The sequence below is a fragment of the Ptychodera flava genome, chromosome 18, assembly GCF_041260155.1.
Source record: "Ptychodera flava strain L36383 chromosome 18, AS_Pfla_20210202, whole genome shotgun sequence".
Lineage (NCBI taxonomy): Eukaryota > Metazoa > Hemichordata > Enteropneusta > Ptychoderidae > Ptychodera > Ptychodera flava.
In genome coordinates, this window is record NC_091945.1 from 32,154,541 (window position 1) to 32,169,078 (window position 14,538).

At 37.2% G+C, this 14,538-nt stretch overlaps 1 protein-coding gene across 1 annotated transcript; it reads right to left on the reverse strand.

Annotated features, from left to right (window-relative positions):
* Positions 1–4,917: 4,917 nt before the first annotated feature.
* Positions 4,918–7,744, reverse strand: LOC139117400 (uncharacterized). Its single transcript, XM_070680485.1, has 5 exons — positions 7,492–7,744; positions 6,933–7,094; positions 6,537–6,735; positions 6,084–6,305; positions 4,918–5,645 (listed from the first exon to the last, which is right to left on the reverse strand). Exons 1-5 carry the CDS (start codon positions 7,509–7,511, stop codon positions 5,175–5,177), a joined length of 1,074 nt encoding a protein of 357 aa, XP_070536586.1. The 5' UTR covers positions 7,512–7,744; the 3' UTR covers positions 4,918–5,174.
* Positions 7,745–14,538: the final 6,794 nt, after the last annotated feature.

A 14,538-nucleotide genomic window follows, 5' to 3' on the forward strand; every position in this document is an offset into this window, starting at 1 on the left:
GTCTAGGTAGCTGTGGTCTAGGTAGCTGTGGAATGACATTGATGCAACGGGTGCATTCGGCCTGTGACTTGCATAATAAAGTAATCTGAGGAACGTTCAATAAATGACTCATCTCTGCCTGTAATGACCACTCAAGGAACTTTTGATTACATCACCCATAACGATGCCCTTACTGCCTCCAGTGTCATGATGGCACATACTATACACATGGTTTGGTGGAATTTTCGAAATGGTATGGGATCGGGTATGTTGTTGTAATCAGCCATTTCGGATCATATAATGAAACAAATTAATGTACACAAAAATGCAGCCATAGTATTTTATCTTCGTATCACGTTTGAACAAAATCAGTCCATCGAGGGATAGTGACGTATGTTTATGTTCAAAGACATAAAAAAATCACACCAAAATTTAAATCAAATGGCTGTCTATTGACCATATGGATCATAGTACAAAATTAGTAGACATGCATATGTATGCCATAGTACTTTATCTTTGTACCAAGTCTCAACAACATTGGTTAAAGAATATTTGCATATGATTAAGCCTCAAAGACATGAAAAAATCCAAAATGACCATCTGACAGCAATATTGAAAAAAAATGGCAATCTGGCAGCCATATTGGAACATGTCACAAAGTAAATTGACATGTATATGTATGCCATAGTGCTTGATCTTTGTGCCAAGTTTGGACAAAATGGGTGTAATGACCTTTGAATTACGATTCAAAGACATGCAAAATTCCAACAAAATGGCAGTTCTGCAGCCATATTTGATCCTATCGCGAGCTTAATTGATACATGCATATGTATGCCATAGTGCTTTGCCTTTGTGCCAAGTTTGAACCAAATCGGTTCAAAAAATGTTTGAGTTATGGTTCGAAGACATGAAAAAATCGCAAAAAAAATGGCCGCCTGTCAGCCATATTGGATCATATCACGAAATAAATTGGTGTTCATATGAAGGGCATAATGTTTTGCTTTTGTGCCAAATTTGAACAGAATCGGTTCAAGGATGTCTGAGTTATGGTTCAAAGACATGAAAAATCGCAACAAAATGGCGCCCGCCAATCACGCCCATATTGGATCGTATCGCAATATAATTCAACGTGCATATGTAGGACATAGTGTTATGCCTTTGTGTCAAGTTTGAACAGAATCGGTTCAAGGATCTTTGAGTTATTGTTCAAAGACACGAAAAATCGCAAACAAAATGGCCGCCTCGTGGCCATATTGGATTGTATCACAAAATAATTTGACATGGATATGTAAGCCATAGTGTTATACCTTTGTGGCAAGTTTGATAAGAATCTGTTCAAGGATGTCTGAGTTATGGTCCAAAGACATGAAAAATCGCAACAAAATGGCCGCCACGCACCCATATTGAAACACATCGCAAAATAATTTGACATGGATATTTAAGCCATAGTGTTATGCCTTTGTGCCAAGTTTGAGCAGAATGTGCTCAAGGATGTCTGAGTTATGGTCCAAAGACATGAAAAATCGCAACAAAATGGCCGCCACGCGCCCATATTGAAACATATCGCAATAAAATTTGACATGGATATGAAAGCCATAATGTTATGCCTTTGTGCCAAGTTTGAGCAGAATGTGCTCAAGGATGTCTGAGTTATGGTCCAAAGACATGAAAAATCGCAATAAAATGGCCGCCTCGCGCCCATATTGGATCGTATCACAAAATAAATCGACGTGCATCTGTAGGTCATAGTCCTATGCCTTTGTGCCAAGTTTGAACAAAATCAGTTTAGCAGTGTCTGAGAAACTGTTGATGACGGACGGACGGACGGACGGACGGACGGGACCCAATCTATAAGTCCCCGCCGGACTTCGTCCGCGGGGACTAATTAGGGGTAATCTGTTTTTAAGGCATTTTAGTGTCAAAGAAAATGAAAATTGGCAAAAGCAGAAGTCATGATTTTAAAGATTGAAAAATCCAATCTACTTGACACTTACTGAGCAGTGTCTCAACAATGTCGGCCGGTCTACCCCGGCGATGACGTTCATTTCAGCAAGAACTACAGTTGTCTTTTTGTCGCTGTGTAATTAGTATCGTGGTATAAGATTACGGCAATAAACCAGTGGAAAGAGATAAGGCACTCATGTCGGCAGAGAAGCAGGCAAGCGACTGTTATGTTAAGGAATCATTTAGGTCTGGTATTTGTTATTCTTGTCTTTGAGAACTTGCCGCTCGCAAGCAATATTGTGAGGTACTAGTGTAGTTTTAGAAATAAAGTGTCTGATGTAAATTAGTAATTGAGTAAGGTATCATTTAATCTCATCGTCTACTTTCCGTTGAGCATAACTGTAATGTGTGCGCCTATCTGAACGTATCCCTTTTGCTTTAGCCATGTCCGAGTTTACAGTTGTAAGCTTACAGAGCTTACTCACTGTCTAAAAATGGGCGGAGAACGGCAGGGAAAGCCATTATAGCCTAACCCCAACATGTGAGGTTAATTTTCAGATATATCTTTTTTATTTGACAGAAAACTAGTTTGTATGCGTAAATACTTCCATGTTCGGCACACAAAACGATATGAAGACGGTGACAAGTGAGAACGGCCCCGTGCGGCGAGAACGGCCGGCCCCGCGCTACGTACGTTCTAGCTGCAGTAGAGTAGCTGGAGGTTTTGCCTGGGTATTTGGGTCGGGCAAAAAAAAAAACAGTGGTTTTGCCGTCCGACCAAATACCCAGGCAAAACCTCGAGTTGCTTACTGCAGCTACGTACGTTCGAGAAAACGGTCCCAAAGTCTGCTTGTACCCAGACGAGAATTAATCAACCCTGTGCTCGCGGAGGCATGGCAGGCTACAATGAAAACAGAACGCAAATCATCGCGTTCACCCTACTAAAACATTCACAAATCACAGACTTGGATAAGTCTACACCGTGAGCCGCGCGAGGTCGATTTTGACCGGATTTTTGGTAGGCCTCGTAGATTTCATGAAGGGCTGTGAGTAGGGGAGCCTACTAGATTTTTCAGAGTTCAAAAATTACTCACTTTACACACTCCAGCCTATGTTTCACATTTACAGTAATGTGGTACTTCACATAAATATAAACACCCTGCAAATTATGGAAACCCGGATTGACATCTTAATAATTAAATTAAATCTGAAATTTTACCACAACCACCCAGTGAAGTGGAATGGTCCAAAAGCGGAATAATATCAACAACATGCAGCTCGTCAAAATACGGACACAAGAGAGATTAAGATTGCTTACGTTAACGTAACGTGAACGTAAACGTCATCACTTCTTGCGCGCCTTTCCCGTAATTTGATTACGTCACACGTTCGTTTGTCGTCTGCTAGCCGTATTTTACGTGAAAAAGGTAAGTTTCACGTATGTGAATTCCGAGAAAAAAATAAGGGTTTATTTGAGAAGTGACTTCAATGCCAATGATTTGTATTCCGACTTTCTTTATCACTTAATGTGTTAATGTTGAAAGTTGCTTAGTAACGATACATTTTATGTAAAAAAGAGCACAATTTATCAGAGGGGATTTTTCGTTGAGGGCATCCTTCAGATTGCCGCTGTAGTGACCTTTGGCCGAACACGGAAGCAACAAAACGGCAGCGAAAGGATGCCCGCTGCAAAACCCCCAGTTCATAATTATATATATTACTGGATATTAATTTCAGGCTTATCTGACTGTCATGTTGGTGAAGTGCATAGCATCGTAGACAACTTTGAACTGGTGTAGCCCCACTCGGAACCTGGGAAAACTTGACTGTTCGCTCGATGCCCGATGATGTTGTGAAATGCATTGAGCTGACCTGGTCTATCATGCAGTTCACCTCCACTTTCCGGGCAACCTTTGTCTTTTTACGCAATATGCGATCTATTTGATGTATTTTATGCATGAAGTATATCTCTCATTTTACCAAGAATACCTTATTTAACTGCTGACCAATTGTCAGGTTTTCTGTTTTGTTTACGCGGAACGGGAAATTTCTGAAACACTAGTCATTGCATGTATTATATAGGCCCCAGTGCAGTGGCTTTGCTACCTCCATGGTCACTGCCTTCCTAAGATATACTTGTTGGGTTTCACCAATTGGAAAAGTTGTGTACGATGCTTTGTGGTGTACATGAACATGTAATTTTGTTTGGTAAGTAGTAAACTTTGATTCTTGGTAATTGAAAGCTCAGCAACGTTTGTTTTTCAAAATGTTGACGGTTTTTCTGAATGTTCTGAGCTAATTGCAATTTTGGACAAATTTCCATCATGGAAATCCATGTCACTGTATCTAGCATGATTACAGAACTTGTAATTAGATTTTAAGTTCAGCCAAAAGGTGACATAGATTTGATTGTTTTTTCTATAGACTATAAACAATAATGGGCTGTACTTGCTGTATTGTGACAAAGGAAAACATTTTTAAAAATTGTTTTGTTATAAATTATATTTTTTGTAATTTAGCTACTTACTACATGCTAATAGCGTTGATCGGGATTCAAGGTTTGTTTCTAAATATAGCATCTCTTAATTTTTGTGTAATTTTCCTCTATCTGATGATAAAATTTCAGAGTTTCTTGCACTGATTTTTATGCAGTTTCTCATGGGCTACCTTGGCGATATTGTAGCAGTTTTTGTAAATTTGCATCGTTATCCTTTTTGGGTAATTAATCATTGCAAATTTTTTGACAATCACAATGATTGTCTGGACAGTTAAACTGTGGTTGAATATGAATGTCACTTCTCACATTGATATCATCTCAGTTCTCTTAAATATAACAGCAGAGCTATATCGGCCGTTAGGGTCACTTGTCTTTAAGTAAGTCAACACACATACATGGTTGCAGCAGGTTCCCAAACAACTTACTAATTTACCAAAACTTTGAGTGAATCCAAATCTGAGACTGTCCTGTAGCAGATACTATAACTCCTGACAATCATATATCAAGAAAACATGTTTATTAATAATGATACTATTTTGAAAATTTAAAATACAGTGAAGTATGACCATTTAAAATTATTTCAAGTTATACGCCAAAAAGTAAAAATAATATTTCTCTGTTGTTGGACATCACACAGTAAATTTTTTTCATTTAACACATCAAAAAGATGCTCTCATTTTGACAAATTTGCAAATTTGAATTACAATCTATTTCAACCTCCAATTATTTTTCACTGGTTGAAACAAACAGGTTTTTACAGTACTTGTTCATTTGAAAGATACATTTCAAGTGTTGGTGGCTGCAGATCAAAAAATGTTGAAGTCTCACTCCCATACAGACAAGTGTGACAATTAGTTAGAATGGTTGCTACAAGAAAGTACATGGCAACAGGCTGTAGGTACAGTTTTTGATTCTTCTTAAAATCAAGAAATGCAAACAAAGTGATTATCTTTGCAAAGCCCCATTCTACACATACACGTACTTCAGACATGGACCGATTGAAAATCTGCTGCTGGGGTGTTAGGTGTGCTCCTTTGAATGGGCCCATTAACTCGGGTCGGAGTGGATAAGCAGGGTCCCCGTAAACACACATCATTGGGCCATCATTTTGAAGCTGCTCTAGTTTTGGAAGTACTTCACTCTCTCCAAGCATGAAGGCATCATGACGGCTCCCTTCTATAGGTCCAAACATGTGGGCAATGAGGCCATTTGGAGCTTGAATGGACTGAAATTGAATGGAAAAATATTGTCAACTTGGTTTAGAAAGTGAGATACTGATAAGAAGACAAAACACATTTTTTTTCTTACATGGAATTCTAAACATTTGAAGAAACACTTGAATTATTCAGACATGAAAATTCGTTGAACAATTTAATTGACACCTTTCCAAACCAATAAATTTTTTTCAAGAGTAAATTTGAAATTTTTAGTGGGAAGGCTAATTGTGAATGAGTTTGTAAATGATCCCTTGGACTTAACAGTAATTAGCTCAAATTTCTTGTATAAATTAATACATAACGTGTGTAAGGTCTCCTTAGGGAACACAGCTTGCTCTTTTTTTCCAATAGAAACCTGTGAAATGAATATGATTCACACATTATGAAAAGACTATGCCTCCTTAAAAAGAAGATTGCTAGCTAAGTGAAAAACATGATATCCTTACTTGGAATTTAAGACAGTGAGTTCGCTTATGCCCAGAGAACACAACACCTTGGCCACTTGTTGGTCTTGAAATTGATCTGGCAGTTCCATCGATGAACCCCCAACAATTATCTAGTGTAGCCCCCTTGTTATGAACTGCTTCAGCAAATGTCACCAGATCAAGCCACACCAAATTCAGAGATGTCAAAAGATGACCAAATTCTTCATAGATATGTTCTACAATCTGTATAAAAGTAAAACACCGAAAGCACATTTGGGATAGGTAGCGCAAGTTATAAAAATGCAATTGTTTTAAATACATATCTGCATGTGACTGTGACTATGAAATCTCATCAGTTTTACAGACTGTTATTTGTTCCCTGCATCTGATTTTTATCAAATTATGGTTTGCCCTAAAGCCTATCATGTGGGTTTCACTTTCTGTGTACCAGTATATAAAATTAAAATTATTTACCGTGTTGAAAATAATGCTCAACTCTGGTTCATCCCTCTGAAAAAATGTGACTAAATCACACCAACGGTTTGGATAGGCTAGTCTGCGTAGAAGTATGAGCAGAGCTTCCATACTTGTTGCAGCAGTTCCATTGTATCCTACAATTTTTTCTGGGAGAGAGAGTCCATCATGCAACCGGGTAAGGTCTGGTTTTGCAAATCTGGAAGTTGAGTAATAAAATTTGTACCATAAGAGGAGAATTTTGCTGAGTGCTATAGAAACAATTAAATATATAAATGTTTTTATAATAATCAATAAATAAAATAGACAAAGATAACATGAAATAAAAATTAGTTGAACAAAAGACAGTTCCATATAGATGCAGGTATTTACATTAAGGCATAAGATCTACATTACCTGAAAAATTCAAAGCACTCATCGTCCGAAAATTGATCGAGGTTCACTGGTGTATTTTCAAGATTTCTTCCGGTTGAGAATGTATCAGTTAACAGCATATCCAAGTCACTATCATCTTCCTCACAAACCAAAAGTGCGTCAACGATCTCTTCTCGTCTGCGTCTACAATTTTAACAGGATAGAGGCAAATGTGAATGTTGTAGCCCGTGGATGCAGTCGAGGCTGCCACTGTAGTTATGGCAAGGGACAGATCACCTACACACGTGAACACTACGCTAAATTCAAAAGAAATTATTTTTTTCTTTCTAAACTTTCTGGTTACTTGATTTTCATGATACAACTGCTCGTCGTCAACATAATTTTTTTTAACTCGCTCATCTTCAACAGCTGTGTTGCCACATCATACATGTAGGAACTACACCTATTTTATTTCCTCGTTGTTATTTTCAAGTGATTTTGCCTTGCCTCGAGTTTATTCATCTTATAGGTTTTTTCCGGTTTAAAATTTTCTCATAAAAACAAAATATACAATAAAATGTGTCATTGACATCCTACATACCTTCTCCGAGCCGCAGCCATCCTTGTAATGTTTACCAACAAGGAGCATACAAAAGAATGTTGTAACACTAGAGATGATTGGATAAAAGTAAACTTCCGCGCCAATCAGATTCATTTTTACAGCTTGCAAGTTTCCTCGATGTCAAAGGTCACGTTATTATCTTAATCGCTTTACCGCACACGTAGCGTGAACGCAACGTGTGTAGGCGTTCGACGTTACGTTCACGCTACGTACGCACATCTTAACCTCTCTACTCTGTATTCCGTACGCGAGAACGTAACGAAGAGTGGCTACGCTTTCCGTACGCGTAACGTTCTGCACAGATTCGGATTAAGACTTGACCGGCCCTGTCGCTTTGCTTTCCACGGCAGCAATAAGGGACTGGTCAGTTTCTTCAGGCTGGGGGGGGGGGGTCACCCTGTTTTTGACTTTGGTGATAGGGGGGGTCACCATGTTTTTGAAATGCCCAATAGGGGGGGTCAGTGTGTTTTTAGCTCACATTTGGTTATACCAATGTGAGTTTATCGTATAGGCTGAAGTCGATGGCGTCTGTATGTATGTGTGTATGTATGTATGTATGTATGTATGTATGTATGTATGTACAGTATGTCCGTCAACATCAAAAACACGCAAACCGCTGCACGTTTCAGCTTGGTATTTGGTGTGTGGATGCATCCTGGGCTATAGATGGGATTTTGTTCAAATGAAGTCTGCGTTGCCAAAATTATGCAAATGAGCTTACAAAATGTGAAAATGCTTAAGCATTAATAACTCAAGAACCGCTCTTTTGATTGCTTTGAAAATTTGTGTGCAAGTACCTTAGGTGAACCTTATACAGTTTTATAAATATTGTGATAATATCCTTAATTTTGTATTTTTGCTGAATTTTTGGTGATTTTTCTCATTTTCAGTAAAAATTCTTCATCTCTGAAACTGCCAGCCCAATCGCTCTCAAATTTGGGTTGGATCTTTGCGAAGGTGTTACTCTTCTAATTTGTTGAAATTATGACTAAAATTGGGAAAATTACTATTTTTGAGCAATTTTGTCATTTTTGGTCAAAAAATCTTAAACAGTATTTCCTTTTTAAAACCCCTGGACAGACAGCTTTCATATTTGGTACACAGACGTACAGAGATGACAATAGTTAGATATGTTGAAATTGTCCTGAAATATACAAATTTGTATTTTTAAGACATATTGTCATTTTTGGTCAAGAAAACTTTATCTCAAAATTACTTGTTTGATAGCTTTGTAATTTAGTATAAAGTCCCTTGTTTGATAGCTTTGTAATTTGGTATAAAGTCCCGAAAGATGTCATTAGATAAATTTTCTGCTCAAAGTGATGGGAAACCCCAAAATTTGTATATTTCAGGTAATTTTCTCAGTTTGTGACCTTAAATGACCTACACCAACCCAGGATATGTTGTGAGACAATTTTGAAGGCTGTGAACATAATTTTGTCATGTTTGGTATCATTTTGTAGGAAAATTTGATCCAGAAAACAAAGCTAAGGTGATTTTTTTCATTTTGGACCAATTTTTGCAACTTTTCTATGTAAGACATACAAGAACCGATGAGAAATTTGGATCCAGGATAATTCCAGATGTTGTAATCACCGCCCACAGTGGAAGGCATTTCACTATCTGTTACTACCTTAAGTGCTGTTTACATTAGAATGATAACACTCATGGCATTAATTAAAAAATATTCAAGGTTGTAAATGTACTTCCTGTCATTTGGTCTTATGTAATACCAAGGGGTGGAACATTTTATATTCAGGAGGGGGTAGGGTCTAGAAGATTGATGATGTAGCATTACTTTTTTACCAGATCCTTGTGTTTTGCCCACTCCCACCTTTTCTTTTTATCAAGCCTTCTCTGTTTTTTGTTGTTGACATTTGCTTATGTATTTAGGATCTGCTTCTCCCATTGCTATAGAAGTTGATATGCATGTTCCTAAAGATGACCTCAAGTACCTAAGTTGGAGACCTTATTTGCTTTTGTCATTCTTGTTTTTCCTGGTTTAAATTTTTCTCGAATGGACCTATTCAAACCGAATGTGAGCACATAGTGTCCTTGACGGTATTTTTGAATTTTGACACAGGCTCATCATTGCCTAAAATGCTAGTGTAAGCGACAAATTTCATCATTCAGTTGTATTTTTCGGCGCGCCCTTTGGGCTCGTAACTTTAATAATCAGTCATATTTTTCAGCACGCCCAACTTTAACATATCAAGCATACTTACATCAGAGATAGCTGTATGTTCAATACTTTTCAGTGTGCTCTTCAAGCTCATTACTTTAATATATCAGACATTTTTAGCATGCCCTTCAGGTGCATGACTTTAATATACAAGGCATATATATCAGAGATATCAGGATGTTTCATATTTTTCGGCACGCCCTTCGGGCGCCATGCTATAATAATTAAATCAGAGATATCTTGATGTTTGCTAAGTGAAAGTGTACCATTATGAAATCTGCATTTCATATGAAAAGGATGACAAATTCCTGATACTTTTCTGTTCTCTCTATGAGAATTCAGTATGAGAAAGCGACATGCACAAATATTTCACAATATATATTTGATACAGTGACTTATTTTAGAGATAGAAAAATGACAAGATATCTTTCCTTCTCATTGAGGCAATTATTTTCCTTTGTGTCACAGGTTTTCTGTTGAAAGATGCTTTTTATGAACAAAATAACAGTTAAAAAAAGGCAGTTTTTGTCATCATTAGCTGCGCTTTTATGGTTTCAATGTTACAAGAAAAGGTCTTCTCAGAAACTGTACACATCAGTTTAGGCTAAATAAGCTCTCTATGGCTCCTCAGGAGATTTATTGGATGGTTGGCAAGCCTTAACATCTATCAAAGTTTTTGATTCACTGCTTTTTCCTCTTTGGTATTAATGATTGACATCCATTTCTGTACAACAGTTCAGGACATCTGGTTAAGCATAGAAAGTGTGAAATACATTCACAGCTCATTCAAAATACAGCTCATTCAAAATATACTGTATTCAAACTTTAAGATTGACACTTTAAAAATTTCTATCTTACAACTGACATGTCAACAATTTCATTAAAACATAGAATGCCTACTTAAAATATAAATATATGTAAAAAGTAAAATATAATATATATATATATATATATATATATATATATATATATATATATATATATATATATATATATATATATATATATATATATATATATATATATATATATATATATATATGTATCTGTGCCCAAGTTCAGAGGTTGCCATAAAGCCATTATCATTATGGTGATAACCGGAGGGCACATTGTATACATTTTGTGTATATATATATATATATATATATATATATATATATATATATATATATATATATATATATATATATATATATATATATATATATATATATATATATATATATATAAAATTTATGTCCACCTTTTGTTTTACCTATGTCTCGCGCCGGGGGGTCACCCTGTTTTCAAAATTTGGAATAGGGGGGGGGGGGTCAACCTGTTTTCAAAATTTGGAATAGGGGGGTCAGCCACTTTTTGACGACGGCAAAAAATAATCCAACCCCCCCCCCCTCCCCCAAGGCCGAAGAAACTGACCAGTCCCTAACTGGGTAGCCGAGCAAGATTCACATATCCGTGTTCACCCAACGATCTACGTAACAGCCTATCGCAACTGAAGTTTATACATTCAATTCGCTCTGTTTTGATTTTTATATGCCCATAGACTTGACGCAAGTCTAGATTAAGACGTGTGCGTGCCGACTCACACATCCGACTCATACAGTCGCATTGTCTAAGGGATTTTGCTCTGATATCAGGTTAATAAAACACAGAGATAAAAACTTGAAAATACTGAAATTTTGCTTTGCGTTTGAAAAACCGTGTAATGTCACGGAGGTAAAACAAATGACAATGTTAATTTTAGTGTAGACAGAGTGTTATCGGCAGTGCAGTGTATGCGACGTCTGCCGCGCGTGTGCCGTCGTCTGCGAGTGCGCTGCACGAGGTACTTTTTCCTTTTTGTTATCTAAAATATCTCATAATCAGACGGCGATCGATTAAGCCAAGAGCAACAATACAAAACGAAGGGAATGTCAGTTTTGAATATCAAGTCTATGGCGAAGCGAGGAAATTGTTCTCGTAAAAGGTGTACGAGAAAAGTGGCAGTTTTACGTAGAAAATGACTGCCAAACGACAAGAGAACGTGTGACATCATCAGAACATGATGAGAGCGCGCAGAAAGTGATGACGTTCCGTTCCCGTATGAAATCTTAACCTCCCTAGTGCGCGAGAAGCATCCAAAAACCGCCTAAATTTCGACTTTTTTCAGGTAAAGTTGGACTAAAAGGTGTATAATCTATTGACACAAGAGCAAGATTGTTCTTCTCTGTAATTCATTGAAGGGACAAAGTCGCTCTTTACAACCTATAAGCCTTATGCCCATTTGGTGATATCAAGAAAACGCGGATTGCCTGCAAAAATCCGTCCGGTGTATAAAATTATGACTGTACATATCTCAAAAACATTCAAGAATAACCCCTTTGCTGAATGCAAACAAATCATTCAGTTTGTAATCCCAAGACAAAATGGATTTTCCTACTCCTAATTGCAACAAATTTACATCACAAAAGTGAGAATGAAAGCTTCTGTCATTACCTAAGCCTATTCTCGACCGCGGGCCATCCGGGTACTTGCGGATTCTGACGTCATTTTTGCGTCACAGCGCCGTGGGAAGTTCGGATTTTTCAACCACCAAAGTAATATTTAAAGTTTCAGTGTACATAAATGACATAACTTTTAGTTCTGCTTTTTTCCACACAATTTCTGTATCGTTCTCTCTTCTGTATCGTCTGATCTCTCATTCACCTCGCTCGTATGCGTTTCAACTGCTGACGTCACTCCGCGGTCGAGAATATGAAAGGCACCGCCAATTATGATTTCATTCATTTCAAAAGCTTGCATGACGTCCAAAATATTTGTAAAACAAACAAACACAACTACTTGTCATATAAAATAAAATTCATGAAAAAAACTAAAAGAGAGCGACGTTGTCCCTTTCAAACAGTACCCTTCTCGGTATTGGTAAACGCCATAAATGATTAAATAAAACATTAGGCCTACTTTGGTCATTAAATCTTGATCTAAAAGAACTCTTCACAGAGTTCTTATTCTGAGACAAAACTATCGCTGTACAGTGACCCAATCTATTTGACAGCAATCAAAATGTAACAAAAGAGCTGTAGAAGTATTTATTGATCGCTTCCTATAAGATTGCAGCACCAAAACTTTATCAATTTCCTGTCAACGCTTACCTTTGTTTCAATTTCAAGGATATTAGAGCTAACTGCCTGTGTTGTGGCATCATCAGACACAGTACAGACACATGCTGCACTGATATTTCTGAGCTACCGTAAGTTCATTAACAGCGAAATAAAAAAAAAACTGGTCATAGGCTTGACCCCTAAAGAGGGTCGCTTAGCGATCCATATTAAACAAGACAATCTTGATCTGTCATTGTGACATAATTTTAAGAAGAGTGCAGTTTTGCCACTTATATTTTAATATTTTGTATTAAGATATTGTGATAAACAAGGTCGAATAATTCACTGAAGTAAAGTCCTAAACTCGTATGAGTCTCCGTTCTTCACTTTCTTGATGCCTTAATTCACGTAATTATCACCTCTTTGACAAAAATGCATCTCACACGTCGCTCATGTGGAATACGTGGTTGTATTGTTCGAGCAATGAAAACAGCGATTTGGAGGAAACCACGAGTGGCAACATAAATAAATGCTGTAAGCTTTGATAAGTATCAGGTCAATGATTCAGTGTAGACCTACCATAAAAATCAACGAGACTCTTTATTCTATCAGTGTTCCAGTAAACACTAATTATGCAAGACCAGTATTGATTGCCACCTCGAGGACAGATCATTGACGTATTACAGAGTTGATTTCATCGGAAAACTACTTTTTGTTCAAATATAGGCCTACCATTAAATCATGATTTATGTTTCATATATGAAATGATTCTCAGAAATGATTTCTCAGAAATGTACAAGCTTTCGCTCCATTGTGCAAATTAATGCCGTTGCATATAGATTTACCGATATGAAATCATGGGCTTAAGGAATAACTGTGCTCTAATGAATGCCTTAGTTTAGTAACAAAATCATACAATGAGATTTTCATTGCCATCGAAGCGTATTGAAACTTTTTTTCAAAACATAAGCTTACCAACCACAAAACATATCATTCAGTCAGTTTTTCAAAACGGGGGTAAATGTCTTGTCTTAGTTCTCCTTGGGCTGGGGGAGCTGAAAGTTATCGCAACGGGTCTTTGTGGTTGTATTATTCGAACAATAAAAACTTTGATTTGGAGATCGATTTGGAGATAAAATGGACTCATGAACATTTACTGTGATGGTTGGTACAGACTAATTAACCGGAAAAGTCTTTGATATCTATATACAATAGCTCTCGTTATCTAGTTTTGCACAGAAATTGTGAAATGCATTATTCACAGCTCGTTCAAGATATTATATGATCTGAAAATGGCCCTGGCCAAGACGTTTCGCCCAGTCTTAGCAGGGCTACCTCAGTAGGCTCTGTCCATTTCATAGAATTCCTGTCCTGTCATGTGATCCAAGTTTTCCATTGATATCATTGTTCCCACAGAATATCCAGAATATTCCACGTGTTAATCTCTAAGTCTTGCCTTGCCATTTTTTTTCAAGCCCGATTATTTTGAAATCATGTATTATGTGATTAGGCGAGTTGAAATGGTGTGGTATCGCGTCGTTGATTTTTCCGTGAATTGCTGATATGTAATTTTGCATACGGGTGTATACTGCGTCACCTGTTTCACCGTCGTACATGACAATGTGTTCACCCTGTAAATTCCGTATATTACATTCGTTGACTTGCAGTTTATAGGTCCTGTAATTTTGAAGTTGTCTTGTCCTAGAATAGTGGATGGATGCTGTTTTCATGTACTTGCAGATCACACATCTTGTTGCTTGAAAT